At 39.8% G+C, this 15,676-nt stretch overlaps 1 protein-coding gene across 2 annotated transcripts in view; it reads right to left on the reverse strand.

Annotated features, from left to right (window-relative positions):
- The window catches only part of SLCO2B1 (solute carrier organic anion transporter family member 2B1), an 84,729-nt gene that overhangs the window by 33,898 nt on the left and 35,155 nt on the right, over positions 1–15,676 (reverse strand). For both annotated transcript variants that reach the window (XM_051987105.1, XM_051987104.1), the window contains exon 7: positions 8,397–8,578. In XM_051987105.1, the coding sequence (XP_051843065.1) occupies positions 8,397–8,578 (182 nt within the window). The remainder of the gene's footprint in view (positions 1–8,396; positions 8,579–15,676) is intronic.

A 15,676-nucleotide genomic window follows, 5' to 3' on the forward strand; every position in this document is an offset into this window, starting at 1 on the left:
AGAACCAGGTGTGCTGCAGAAAGGATTCTTATTCAGGTATCAGTTGGACTGCCTCCGAGGCTGCTCCCAACTCAACTCTGACATTCTTGTCTCTCATCTCCTTTTCTCCAGATGTTCACACCCTCAGTTTTGGATCACTGGCACCCTTTGCTTTCTCTGCTACTATTCCCTGAGACACAAACTCTGCCAGAGGAAGTCATGAAATCTTTTAGGCTTGTAACCACTACAAATTCAAATCATCTAATTTTAATTGGCACATCAGCAGTCCTCGGTAATCCTTTTATTTATTCCTGATTGATTCTATGTCACACTTCCCACAGTTTCTATTGCAAATCTCAACCCCAAATTCCCACCTTCACATACCCCCACCCATTTCTCAGCAGTCTCCTTTGCACCTCACTTTGCTTGACTCTCTCTCCTTTGTATCACATTTATCTTTGTAAATGTCTTTTATCTCATACTCTCAGCAGACTAAAAACTCCTTGACATCAGGAACTATATTATTATTATTTTTTAATCTTTGTGTCCCTAATGTCTTATATCTAGAAATCATGAAACAACTGCTTGTTGCACTGGATTGGATTCAACTTTGAGGCTGTCACTTCTACTTTTGTCACTTTAAAAAAAAATTTTCTAATGTGCAATGATCCATTCTGGTAATAGAACTCGAAACAGGAAAGATTGCCTCACTGCTCCAACCAGCCTTCCAGGATCCCCATCTGGACCCAGTTTACCTAAGTCAGCAGGGCTAGGGAAGTTAGTTAGTGCTTCCTTTCCAGAGACATGATGCTGACAGTTGCAGGACTGGGCCAGGAGTGAGTAAAACCATGTTTTCTTATACACTTCCTCATTTCAAAGACGAGACATAAGGAGAAGTAAAGTAAAAAATCCTAGAACATAGATTGCCCAAGATTAACAGACCCCTAGAACACTGAATATTAAGACCCAAAAGGCCATGGAATGTAAAACACACAGCGTCAGACCTGAGAAGCACTTAAGAGCATACACTGTTGGACTTGGGAAGGACAGGGTAGAATAAAGAACATAGAGCTGAGTGGGACCACAAAATATAGAGCATCAGAGTTTTTTTTAGAGATCTTTTGTTACAGATGAGAAAAGTAAGGCCCAGAAAGGGAAGGTGTCATGCTCAAGGTGACTTGGTAAATTAGTGCAACATCTGTCTATGATACTCCAGGTCTCCCTTTTCAGGCTCCTACCCTTTTGGGATCCTGAGTAGTTAACTATTTGATACTGAAGCCAAACCCCCAGTGTAATCCTAAGCTGTGTGTAATTTCAGAAGTCTAGAGAGCACAGGGAAGATGACCTTCTCACTGTCCTCTGCTCTAATTTGACCCCATCTGGAATGCTGTGTTTAGCCTTGGGAACCACATTTTAGGAAGAATAATAAAAAGCTGGAGTTTATCCAGAGGCTACGTGACCTCTCTAGGTCTCAGTTCTTCCTCTGTAAAATGAGATGGCTTCATTGTATGACCCCTAAGGTCCCAACCACTTCTAAGATTAAGATCCTATGCTACAGGAGTACCCCGAGGAAATGCAGGAAGCAGCATGTGCCAGGCAGGTCAAATAACCACTACCACCATAGCCATCATCTCCCCACAAACTTGGAGAGATAGCATTGGACACTGACCCCTATGGAGATGCAGCCTGGCAACTTCTCCTGTGGCAGGTCTGGTCACATCCACTGACGTCCCCCCCAAAAAAGCTCGTGTCATTAACATCCTAAGCACTGTCAGATGGTTCAACATCTGAAGCAGAGGATTCTATCCATAGAAATGTCTCACCCTAACGACTGACTCTAGATAGACAGTCTCTATCTGACTTGTAGCTGAAACCTTCCATATACATTGTCTTTCCCATTAGAAAGTGAGCTCCTAGAAAACAGGATTTCTGTTTGCATTCCCAATACTTAGTATAAGGGTTTGTACATAGTAAGCATTTAATAAATGCTTTATTCATTCGTTCATTCATATGAAGTTTAGTTGATGTTCAACTGGGAAAAGAGAACTGGATGTTTCAGCAAAGCATTGAGCAAAGTTTCACATACTAGCTTTATAGTTGCTAAAACCCAGATTTCCATGTTGCTTTCTGGTCGTTTCCTTACTATTTACTTTCCAACTATTTCTATCTCATTAGAAACTTGGATTCTTCATTCCCTCACTTAGACAGGTGACAGTTTTTCCCCTTATCTCACCTGGCCTAAGCCTCTGTGACATTTTCTGGCCCATTTCTTCACCCCTGCACCCAAGGAGATATCATCTTCCTTCTCTTTTTCCATCTCTCCCCCATTTCCAGATTCCCCTGTATGTATTGTCTTCCCCCAATAGAATATAAGATCTTTGAGGGGTTGGGTCTGTCTCAGTTATTTTTGCACATTTGGTGATAAGCATTATGTCATAGTACTAGATACATAGCAAGTATTTAATAAATGCTTTATCATCTACCTATCCATCCTTCCATCCATCCATCCATCCATTCATCCATGTATCTGTTTGTCTGTCTATCTATCTATTCCTTTATCTATTAATCAACCACGCAGCGAGGAGGACACAGAATTAGTTAAGTGACAATACCTAAGTAATAGCCATTGATGAAATCATTGTTACTGGAAAAGGTTTGCCTCTAATGAAATATCTCAGTGATCTGTCCCTGGCCACATTCTAGTGTGTGTGAGTGTATGTACATGTGCATGTGCATGTGCATATGTATGTATGTAGGTATGTATATGTAGAGGTATGTAGTGTGCATACAATGCATGCATGTGTCTATTATATATGTGTATATATATATTTTTCATACACACACACACACACACACACATTTTAAAGTTTTGATGGTCTTCAAGCAGAGGCTGGATGAACAGTTTCTAAGGATAATGTGGAAGGAATCCCTATTCAGGAACAAGCTGAGTTAAATGGTCACTCAATTTTCTTTCAGGTCAGAGGTTCTATGATTCTTTGGTTTAGGGAATAGGTGACCATTGTCTTTCTGTATCTGAAGAGTTGTTACTAGTAAGGAGGAGATAAATTTGTTCTTTTTGTAACTCCATGCAGCAGAACTCAGACTAATGTGTTGTAAAATTTCAGGAAAATATAGCATAAGAAAAAACATCCTGATAATCAGAGGTGTCCCCCAATGGAATCTGCTGCTTTGGGAAGTAGTGAATTGTTTTTCAATGGAAATAGCAAAGTAGTGGTCAGCTAGGTAGTGCAGTGGATAGAGTACAGGGTCTGAAGTCAGGAAGATGAATCTTCCTGAGTCTGAATCCAACCTCACACACTTATTAGTTGAGTGAGCCTGAGCAAGTCATTTAAACCTATTTTCCTCAGTTTCCTAATCTGTAAAATGAGCTGGAGAAAGAAATGTTAAACTATTCCAGTATCTCAGTCAAGAAAATGCCAAATGAGGTCACAAAGAATCAGACATGATTGAAATGACTAAAAAAATCTATGTAGTGGCTGGATGAACTCTCAGGGAGGTTGGAAAGTCAATTCCTGAATGGACAAGAAGATAGACTAAATATCTTTTTCCTTTTCACACTAAATCTAAAATTCCTCCATTTTGGAGGTTGGGTCACATCCAGCAATATAGAATAACTAAGGACAAGAAAGAGAAGTAGCTCAGGAGACCCTAGGACTTAAAGCTGGCTTAAATCAACAGACAAGATCAAACCTTAATGGTCCCTTAGAGATCTTCTAGTCTAATGTGTTCCTTTTACAGAAAACAGAGGCACTGCAAAAATCTTGAGTGAGTAATTTCCTTGCTTTGAACTTTACTTCTCATTTCTATGAAATACTGATTTTTCTAGTTTTGAGATTTTGAGTTCTTAGAGGACGTTAGAGAAAGGCTGAAGATAGGCACAAAAACATAGCGATAAACCCTGTAGAAACAAGGGCCAAGTACCATGAGAGCAGTATTTTGAGAGAAGCAGGCCTAGGACCATCCTACACACAGATGCAAAATTGATATTTCTAAGGCACAGGACTGATTATGCTACTTCCCTGCTTAAAAATTTTCAGGGGCACCCTATTGCTTCTAGGATAAATTATTCACTGTCTGTTATTTAAAACCTTTCACGATCTGGCTCCAACCTCCTTCTAGACTGAGTGCATACAACTCCCTGCATTCCAATCAAAATGTATTATATGTTCTTCCCCACACGTGATATTCCCATTTTTCCACGCACTGGTCTTTGCATAGACCACCCTCCTGGTTTGGAACATACTCCCTTCTCACCTATGTCCCAGCTGTTGTTGCCTCCTAGTTCTCACCTCTCTCTCCTCATTTATTTGTGCATTCTTCCTAGACAGATTTTGTATTTATTTTCTTTGTTCAAGTTCTTTCCTCTCCAAGCAAAATAGAAACTCTTGAGGGCAGAGGTAATTTTCATCATAGCATCCCCACTGACCTATACAGCATCTGGCATATAGTTTCTATCACTGAGTCATTTCAGTTATGTCTGACCCTTCGGAACGCCATTTGGGGTTTTCTTGGCAAAGAAAGTGATTTGCAGTGGTTTGCACTTCCTTGTCTAGATAATTTTATAGGTGGAAGAAACTGAGGCAATTGGGATTAAATGACTTGCCCAGGATCACATAGCTAGTAAGTATCTGAGGCTGGATTTGAACTCAGGAAGATGAGTCTTCCTAACTCCAGACCTGAAGCTTTATCCCCTACATCACATAGCTTTCCCTGTCTTGGGTTCTATTTTTTATGAATCTAAAGTCTGAAAACTCTGTGTTCTAAAATAGTCCTAGCCTAATCTTCCTCTGGGTTGTGCTTCCTCTCTTTGCTCCCCCAAGGTGAAAGCTTCACTCCTGGGGACCTCTCTGATTTCCAGCACCCGATTCCATCAGATCCCCTTCTCTCACTCTGCTCGGGGCCATCCATCTGATTCATGATCAGCAGCTGGAGAAGGGAGGGGAGAAAGGCCAGGGCAGGCAGGAGATAATGAAAACATAGCCAGCCAAGTCAGCACTCAGGCGAAGCAGAGGAACAATTCCACCCACATCAATATTTATTGCAGGAGAGAGATGGGAGCAGAGCTTCATGTTCTCTGCGGACATTCTGGGGTTTCAAACTTAACAAGATGAAGCCAGGAGCTGGGAAGGGTTGGCAGCAAAGAAACAGTATCATTCAAAGAATCTTTGACTCAGAGTTTTAGATACACCGAGTCACAGCATTTGAGAAACATTGACACAGAAACTTTAAATCATATAAGACAGAGTAGCAACATAAACAACGCAATGCTTAGCATTCTGGCTGGAGGTGCAGTTAATAGTGATGTTTTCAAGTTTACTGAGCTGGTATGGTAGGGAGTACTAGTATTACTAGTACTCCCATTTTACAGAAACCCAGAGAGAGTAAGTTATTTGTCTGAAGTCGCACAGCCAGCAAGTGTTGCTCAAGAAAGGATTGGAACCTGGTTTGGGGGATACCTAAATCAGAAAGACTCATCTTTCTGAGTTCAAATCTAGCCTTAGATACTTCCTATCTGGGTGACTCTGGGCAAGTCACTTAACCCCTTCTTGCCTCAGTTCCTCATCTATAAAATGAGCTGGACTACTCCAGTGTCTTCACCAAGAAAATCCCAAATGGGGTTACAAAGAGTCAGACATAACTGATAATGACTGAGCAGCAACAACAACAAAAGATCGGTATTAAAAGATCCAAACTGGAAGAGCCATTAGAGATCATCTGCTTCAATCTCCATATTTTGTAGATGAGGAAACAGAAGCCCAGAATGGGCTAAGCCATGCCTATGGTCGCATGTCTATGAGAGAGCTAGGACTTAACCCCAGATCTTTGAACATCCAGGCCAGTGAGCTTTCTGGTGTTCTTCGGCTCCATAGCGTATTTGAGCATTGGAAATGGTGTCTTTGGTCCAGATTTTGTCTCTTTTGATACTTAAATTGTGTATTACCCTGTATATCACGTTACTTTTCTTTGCTTCAGTTTTTTCATCTGTTAAATGGGGAGAGGGTGGTTGAACTCAATGGTCTTTACAATCTCTTCCAGCTATAACCTGATTTTTCACTGAGAAGCAATGAACAAGGAGCATAGCTAGGGTGTGATGGAGAAGACTGCTTGCCATTGATTACATTAGAATGTAGACTCCTTGTCTCCCTCAGTCCGCTCAGTTGGCTAACAATGAGCCTGGGATGCACAAATGAATCTGGTAGGTCTCTGAACCCAGGAAGAAAAGCAAGCTTAGGGCCTTCCAGTGGTAATTTGGAGATCCAATTGGAAATGTAGTATATAAAGTAGAGAAGGGTAAGAGCCTCATGACCAGTTCCAAGAAGGAGCTGGAGCCCCAGGAATTTGACATGCTTTACCAAGGGTTAGCTCTGCCACTGAAGTATAATAGGTCCAAGGCTGGACTTGTCTCAAAGGAACATACTAATCATTCAATTGCTGAGTTCAGGGCTGAGCCAACACATCAAAGAACTAAACAAATGGGAGTTGAGTGCTCTTCTTTTTTTATTTTTCCCCATCAGTGTCTTGTGGGTTGGCCAAAAGGAGGGCAATCTAAATTAGGATTTAAGGAATTATCCCAAAACCAATGCCCTCCCCCAAGTGTGTCCCACCCTAGGCACCCTCTCCCCACTATTTAACAATAGAGACACATAGAAAAAGAATATATTATATCTGAATTGCCTCTCACCCCTCAAATTAAGTTCTTCCCCCATAAAAATTAGCTCCTTTCCCTTCTTCCTCTTTCTCATTACCTCTTGCATTTCAGAAATTAACTCTGATTCTGCTACCTCTGAAAAACTTCCATTCCTAATCTCAGTACCAGTTGCCCAAGCTCTGAACTTTGGAATTATTATTAAGACTTCTGCAACTCTGTTCCTTTTCCCAGATTTAATTATTTGTCAGCACCCACTGATTCTGTCTCTATATAGATGTCTTGGATCTATCTGTTCCCTCTTCATTCACCCTAGATAGAGCTTTCTTGTGCAGATCACTGCAATTCTCTGGTGTCTGCAATTCCTGGTGTCCCTTCCTCCAGGTTTTTCCTTGTGTGACACGCATCCTTTCTAATTTTCAATCCCACTCCAACCCCACACACAATAAGGGGAAGGGATTTTCAGTGGCATCAAGCTGAAACAGAAATAGATCTTGAATATTGACTTAGAAAATCACAAACTAATGTTTTCTGTGTTCATTGTATTTATACTTATTTTGTTAAATATTTTTAAATTTTGTTTTAATCTGGTTCAGGCTCATTCCAGAGTCCTGAAGTATGGACCATAAGTTGGACATCTCTGGTCTAGATGATTTCAAAGAATCCCATAAATTCTAATCCTATGACCCTATGATCCCCTCTGCAATTTATCAGGGGGCTATGACGTGACATAGATCTAATAAGATAGCCCTCTGAATGTTGGAATTGAATCTTCATTAAACATAACCCTGCCCCCATTTCCAAAGACCATTATGTCACATATACCAAAAGCCCAATGGAAGTAAGTTCTCAAGCACTGTTGGAACCCAGAGAAATATAATTAATTGGAAGTGGGAGTTGGTGAGGAGCAAGCACTGAGCTTTGTCTCTAATAGCCCTCTGTTTTCCTTTATAGAATTTCATGAATAACAAAAATGATCTCTCTCTCTCTCTCTTTCTCTCTCTTTTTCTAACTTTGTTTGAGGGCAAGATGTCTCGAGTGAAGTGACACAGAACTCTGAATTTGAAAGAAGACCTTGCTGATAAGGAACTGGAAATTGAGTAGATGTCTATCAATTGTGAAATGGCTGAATAAGTTGTGGCATATGTATATGACAGAATATTATTGTTCTATAAAAAATGATTAGCATGTTGATTTCAGAAAAGCCTGGAAAGACTTTTTGCTGAATTGATGAAGTGAGCAGAACTGAGAGAACACCATACACAGCAACAACAAAATTATGATGATCAACTGTGATGAACTTGACTCTTCTCAATAACGCATTGATTCAATGCAATTCCAATAGACTAGGGATGGGAAATGTCATCTGCATCCAGAGAGAGAACTGTGGAGACTAAATACAGATTGAAGCTTAGATATTTTCACTTTTTGTTTGTTTGTTTGTTTGTTTTTTCCCTTTGGGTCTGGTTTTTCTTGTACAACAGGACAAATAAGAAAACACATTTAAAGGAAATATATTTAACCTCGATCATATTGCTTGGTGGGAGGGGATAGTTAAGGGAAGGAGAGAGAAAAACCTGAAACACAAAAATCTTACAAAAATGAATGTTGAAAAAAAAGAATGTTAAAAATTATCTGTACATGTATTTGGAAAATAAAATTCTGTAAATTTAAAAAAATAAAAGAGGACCTTACACTTAGGAAAATAAGAGATGCATGGGGTTAGTATCCTTAGCACCAAGCTCCTTACTTTATCATCCAATGCAGGTAAGATCCGTTTCCTCAAACCAAGCTCCTGTTGCTCCTTTGGCATATCCCGGGGAAAGAAGAAATAAGGGAGAGCTGTCAAGATCACAGCACCAGCAGTGATCAAGAATCCCAGCCACCAGGCACCCACCCAGCGTGGGTCCTTGGGATTCAAAGAGATATCTCCTGAAAAGGAAAACAGAGTCAGTTGAGTGCTTGAGAACACAGTGGTGGAGGAATAGGGAATTCGTTTGGAGTCAGAGGCCCTGGATTTGAAACCTTATTCCTGTTTTCATAAATCCTGTGATTTGGGATGTGTCTTTCCCTGGTCCTAAATTTTCTCCTCTACAAATAATGAGATTGGACTAATCAAATTTAGCCCCTTCCTCATCAATCCTCTAATCCCTTGAATACCTCCCTGCTTTTAATCTCCCTTTTCCCATTAGAGACCTTGGAGCTGACGGTGTCACCTTTGGGCAAATCCTCTCATATTAGGGCTCAGTTTCCTTTTCTTTAAAATAGGGATAATCACCTCCCCAGTTCCTCGTGTTGGGAGGTGAGGAGTAAGGTGACTAATGAGAGTATGTCTGGCAAATCTACATGGAAAGAGCCCTAGACCAACAAATAGGCGACAAAAAGGGCTAACTTCAGTCTTACTACCTTTAAAGCCTTGGACAAATCACTTCTCCCATCCCCCCCCAGGTCTGTGTTACTTCATCTTTAAATGACAATGATGGATTAGGAGCTTTCAGGTCATTTCCAATTCTCACTTTCTGTGCACTGAGACCTCTGGAGCTGCCATCTTGGCTCTGCCACCAACTGACCTCTTTGACCTCGGGCAAATCAATTAAACTCTCTATTCCTCATCTATATCCTAAAGGGTTTGGGCCTACATGTCCCTTGCTGTCTCTTCTAGCTTTAAATCTATGATAGTGTGTATGATGTTCTGTGTTCTATGCTTTCTGTCAACTCTGGCATTCTGTGATGCCACCTCTGATATTCTCTGTTCTAAAGTCCCTTTCAGCACTGAAAAACTTAAAGCATTATATAAATGCTACTGCTATTTATTATTATTATTTCTAATGGTCTCTATTACTCAGAACTTCTGTAGTCAAAAATCTATTATTGTTGATATTTATGACTCCATTTGTGGTATACCACAGAGATACCAGAATGATCTGCCATTTCTTTTTCCAGTTCATTTTACTCTGGAAACTAAGGCAGATAGGGTTAATTAACTTGTCCAAGATGACATCTAGTAAATGTCTGAAGCCAGATTTCAACTCAGAGCACAGGCCCTGTGTTCTATCTACTGTTATAACTAGCTGCCCCAAAAGAATATTGGAAGAATATGTTCTATTATGGAAGGAAAAAATAAAAATGAAGAGACTGGCAAAAGAAAATCATTATGTCACTGTGTACCACAGAAGACCTGATGGGGGGAAGGAAGGGGTCTTGTTTGATGATTTCCAGAAGCCCCCTAGCACTCATCTTGGAGGTAGTACATATTCGTCAGAGGAGCCTCCAATTACCCAGGCACTCTCCACTAGAGGTCTGTGCTAAAAGCAGACCAACTGATAAATTCTTGATTTGCCTCAATTATAATTTCTTCCTTCAGAAGGAAGATGGAACAATAAAGGAAGTGCTATTCTTAACCTGAGCCTGACCAACAAGGAGGAAGTGGTTGCTGAGGTAGAAATTAGGGGGAACCCTGAGAGACAGTGACCATCTGTCCTGGAGACAGATAAAAAGGGGGAAGTGCGTCATACCCAGACCAAGAGTAAAGTTTTTGAGAGCATATTTTAGTGTTCAGAGAAAAGACAGGTATTCTTAGATATTAATTTAATTTAATTTTTTTTAATTTTTAGCTTGTAGCTTGTAGGAGGAAGCTGGTCTCTGAAAGATGGGAACTTCTCAAAGGTAAAATTTTAAAGGTGTAAGCATAAATTACCTTAATGAAGAAATGGTGGGGGGATGTCAATACATCAAAAACTGATGAAGATGTAGTATTTTGGCTATGGAATCAGAGGACCCGGATGGGAATCCTCACTCTGCTCCTTACTGGTGGTGTGACCTTGGGCAAGTAATTTGAGCTCTCTGTACAGCCGTCTCCTCATTTATAAAAGATGAAGGGTTGGAACTGATAATCACTAAAGTTCCTACAAGTTCCAAATCCCATGACCCATTTAGATTTTTAAAAGTCATTCTCGGAAGATGTAAGTAACCCAAGGAGGAATAGAAAAGGGCACAATTCTAAAAGAATTGAATTAGGAATGTAAACATCCAGAAGGATCCCAGGCTTGGGTTAAGGGCCAATGACAACAAAAAGACCTATTAAAACTATTCTACAGGCAATAAACCTCTAAAGAAACATTACAAGATTCTGTCCTTGACCCTGTTCTGTTAAGCATTTTTATCAATTATTTGGATGTAAAAATGACATTGGAACTTGGGGATAACCCAAAGCTGGAATGGACAAATGATATAGTAGATGCCAGAATTAGGATCTCAGAAGTTCTGAATAGCTTGGAATAATAATCTGACTTTTCAACATATTTTTATGTGGCATAAATGAAAAGAGCTGTCCCCATGATTCCATGCTAGACAGGGCTCTCTCAAGGTACAATGGGCTCCTTGACACTGGAAGTCTTAAAGCAAAAACTGGATGTTTACTTCTTAGGGAATCTGCAAGTGTACTTGGTGTGGATTTGGGTAGAACTGGAAACCATCTGAAGTCTTCCAATTCTGAGACTCTTTGCTATCAAAGAATGAACATCAGAGCTGGAAAGGATCTTAGAATCACAGAAAGATCTCCCTTATATTAGTTCAAAATTTTCCTCTGCTACTTTCATTCACATTTTGTTTCTTAGATTTTCTTAGTCCTGGTAGAATGTAAACTTCTTCAGAGCAGAGTATCTCACTTTTGTATTTCCACCATCCAGCACAAGGCTTGGAATATGGCAGGTACTTAATAAATATTTGTTAATCCATTGATTCTGCTTTCAGTCTCATCCTTCTTCCATGTAATGACCCTTTAAGTAATTTAAGTAACTGAATACCTCTTTTTTTTTTTTGCCCCAAGTTTTGTGTGGTTTTTGGTTGTTTTAGTCATGTTCAATACTTTGTGACCCCATTTAGGACTTTATTGGCAAAGATACTGGATTTGTTTCCCATTTCTTTCTCTAGCTCATTTTACGGATGAGGAAACTGAGGCTCAGAAAGACCAATCGATTTGTCTAAGGTCTAGCAGCCTACAAGCAGGAGCTTAAAACCATCTTTTGACTTGATCCAAAGCTCTTTTCATTATGTCACATAAAAGGATGTTGAAAAGTCAGTTCATTATTCCAAGCTATTTTCTGGGCCAAACAGAACAATCCTAATCTCTTTTTCCAAGACAATCTTTCAAATACTTGAAGATAGCTATCATTTTCCTCTTAAGTCTTCTCTTGTCTGGATAAAATATCACTAGTTTCTTCAACTGATGCTCACATGGCAAAGTTTCCATTTCCTTCCCTAGCCTAGTCACCCTTCTCTGGGCTCATGCCAGCTTGTCCCTGTCTTTCCTCTCCTGTGGCATTAGAACTGAATGTAATAATCCTGGCGAGGTCTGACCTGGGCAGAAGACGGGGATCCCCATTGATAGATTCCAACTTAGAAAGGATAATTTTGAGATAGCCTTCATAGCACACTGCATGGAAGCTTCAGGAATCTATAACTAATATAGAAAGAATTTGCAAAAGATTTTACAATATTATTTCAGAGATGAGGAAACTAAAGCCTAGAGAAAGAAAATGAATTGTCTGTCCAAAGTCATACAACTAGAAAATAGTCACCAAATCCAGAGCTCTATCTGCTATCCCCTGATTCCTTTTTTTATAAGCCATTATTCTGGACCTTTCAATATGGGATCCAGAAAAACTAGTTTTATACTAATAAATTTGTATGGAATTTGTTTTTCAGTCTTGTCTGATTCTTCATGACCTCATTTGATATTTTCTTGGCAAAGATACTGGAGTGGTTTGCCATTTCCTTTTCCAGCACATTTTTACAAATAAGAAAACTGAGGAAAACGGGGTTAGTGCAGGGTCATACAGCCAGTCATTATCTGAGGCCAGTTTTGAATTTAGGTATCCTTGACACTAGATCTAGCACTCTACCCATTGGACTACCTTGCCTTAGGGAGGTTCTTAAGGACCTTAAAGGAATAGCTAAAAGTATTATTAACTCCATTTTATAGATTAGGAAAAAAGTTGTAAAGGGACTTGATAAAAATTAAACAACTAGTCAAGACAGAACCACTATTTGAGCTCAGGTCTTCTGATTAAAAATTTTATATTCTGAATACTTTTTATGTTAGACTAGACTAATATGTTGACCACCATAGCTCAACAGTGCAGAAATCTTTCATGCACATAATATAGCAGAAAAAGATCTGAATTTAGCGTCAGAAGGCCTGGATTCAAGTCCTGAATCCACCAGTTCCAGTTGTGTGATTTTAGGTATCAGATCTCTCAGCTTCTCTGAGACTCAGTTTTCCGATCTATAAATGAGAGCATAGGACTAGATACTGTCTGAAGTTTTTTTCAGTTCCAATAGCCTATGGTTTTATATTGTTTTTTCCCTTCCTGTGGTGTATTATTTCTAAATTTATGTATTCTCCTTTCCTTTGTAAATAAAGTCCCTAGGATGTGGTAAGGGAAGGTGGGTGTGGGTAGGGGAAGTGCCAAGCATTGGTGTTCTGTTACAGTGACAAAAGGAACAGTAGGGGGGAAGTCATTGGGTGCCAGAACAGGGGCTAAACATCCCTGAAACCAGGCAACTGGCTGAATCCAGAGACCAGAGAGGTGAGATAGTGAGATTCAGCTGGGGCTTCAGAAATTAATATGGGAGGAAGCTCTGGGCTTAAATGTACCTAAGGACCCCTGGACCAGTAGGTGGAGAAAGCTAGAATCCTCAGAAAGCTGACATAGTTCACCAAAGCTTAAAGCCTGGGGCTGGATACTGTGTACATCCTCCTCCCTTCTAGTTCCTCTGCAAATTCCTAATCATTTGAGATCTATAAAAGCAAAATGGACCCCACTTCACCCCCATTCTTCCAGCAAAGCTGGATGATCATTTCTCAGGACTATTGTTGTTGTTGTTGTTTTTTAATTTACTCATAGAGGTGCAGACAAAAACAAGCAGAGGACCGTATCATTTGCTGACTCCTGATCTAACTCACTATCGACCAATAAAGAAGCTTCCTTATCAATGTCAGTCTTCCATCATGTGTTCAGGGAGAGGCTGGATTAAATGGCCTATAACTCCCAGCTCTGAGACTCAGTCTGAATCCTCTTTCTAGTTTTATCCCTGTTCTAAATGATGCAGAGAGATAGAGGGCTTAAAAAATTATAATGGATTTTTTTTGTTTTTAAATCACTGAAACTTCCACTAGCATCCCAAGAACCTTGGGAATAGCAATGTTTCCAGCCCATCACCCTCAGCCATCATTCTGGGAAGCAACCTCTATGGAGATGCAGCCTAGCAACCCTCCTACAGGGGGCTATAATATCAGCTTCTGAAGACCCATAAAGGAAAGTTTTTGCCACCAAAGTCCTTGACACTGTCAGATGGTTCCACATCAGAAAAGGAAGTGATTTTATCAGTGAAATTCATATTAAAGCAGACCTTACTAGCTGTTTTGCCTCTTATTCTAAAGACCATGAGATTTTCCCAGATCACTTGCAGCTGAAGCTGTCCGTATGTATTATCTCCTAAATTAGAACATGAGTTCCCTAAGAGTAGGGATCGTCCTATTTTTCCATAAATACACCCACAATGTTATGCACGTAGTAAAGGCTTAATAAATATTTCATTCATTCTTTTTTTTCCCCTTCTTCCTCTCAGAGGACTATCTCATAAAACAAAAAAAATTTTAAAGAGAAATGAGAAAGAAATCAGCAAAACCAATCAGTGTAACAAAAGATAAAATCTGATAATCTATGCAATGTTCTATATGCAAAAATATTCCTTCTCCCCTCCCCAAAATCTGCAGAGGAGCTGGGAGAGGTGTCTTTTCATAAGAGATAATCATATTAGTTCAAACTAGGCAGAAAACCAGGAAGTTATTTCAGGGGGAAGGTGGGAATAATCCCCACCCCACAGGCAATCATCCTCCATAGCCAATGGCTTATCCTAGCCAGACCAGCCAATCTTTTCCTCCTATGTCCATGACTTTTGGACTCAGATCTGCAAAGCTTCTTTCTATTCTACCTGGATCACAGAGTCTTAGGGTGTAAGGCAGGATTTAGAACAGGAAGGGACTTTAAAAGCCATTGACCTCAACATGTCACAAATGGGAAAATTGAGACCTAGGGAAGGGGAAGTGACTAGCCTTAGCTTATATAGATGGAGAGTAGCAGCCAAGATTCAAAGCCACTTCCTCTACCTCTACATCCAGTATTTTTTCAATTATTATTGCATTGTGTCTTTTACAAGCAAGGAAGAAAGTCATATACCCAGGAATTAGGAAAGAATGAGAGTAAAACAGCCAAATAATGACACTGACAAGGGCATTTGCTTATTGGCTGGGAGTGAGCCTGGTCTTATAAAACGGCCCAATGAGTTTAGGCTAAGAAAATGGCCCAATGACAATTAATTGTTCTAGGATGCAAAAACACTTTTCCGGGCCAGGAAGGGGAACCAACAGATCTTCACAGTGAGGGCCTTCTCGGTTAGAACACTTCATGAGCACTGAACTAAGCATAAGAAATCTTAGTTAAAGCATAAATGATGAAGTTTATATGCCAGAACCAGGCACGTATGTGTATATATGCACATTCACCATAACATATTATTGATACATATATTACATGTGTGTGCGCATATATATGTTTATTGTGTATGTATCTATATGTATGTATATGTATATGGCACTAGAGAAGGCACTAGGGTCAGAGTAAATAGGCTTGTCCTTAAATCCCACTTCTGCTCATTAGATTTTTTAGACTATAAGCTTTCAAGGGCAGGAACCATTTCCTTATTTTACTTTGTACTTTCTCTGTCCTGCCCCATTTCCTGACACATTTTAAACACAAGTAAAACCTTGTTGATGGACTGATTTCTACTTATAGGTTCTTAGTTCAACTTCTTTTCCCTCCCAAAGAGCTAATTGGCCTCCAAAAAAATCAAGGGATTGAATTAATTGAAAGCCATAGTGCTTTCCCAGGCCTAAATCCCATGCAATCAAAGAATTGCTCTGAGATTTAATTTTCTCATCTGTAAAATGGCAAGAAGATCACCTCC

This window comes from Antechinus flavipes, chromosome 3 (assembly GCF_016432865.1).
Source record: "Antechinus flavipes isolate AdamAnt ecotype Samford, QLD, Australia chromosome 3, AdamAnt_v2, whole genome shotgun sequence".
In the NCBI taxonomy this organism is placed as follows: domain Eukaryota; kingdom Metazoa; phylum Chordata; class Mammalia; order Dasyuromorphia; family Dasyuridae; genus Antechinus; species Antechinus flavipes.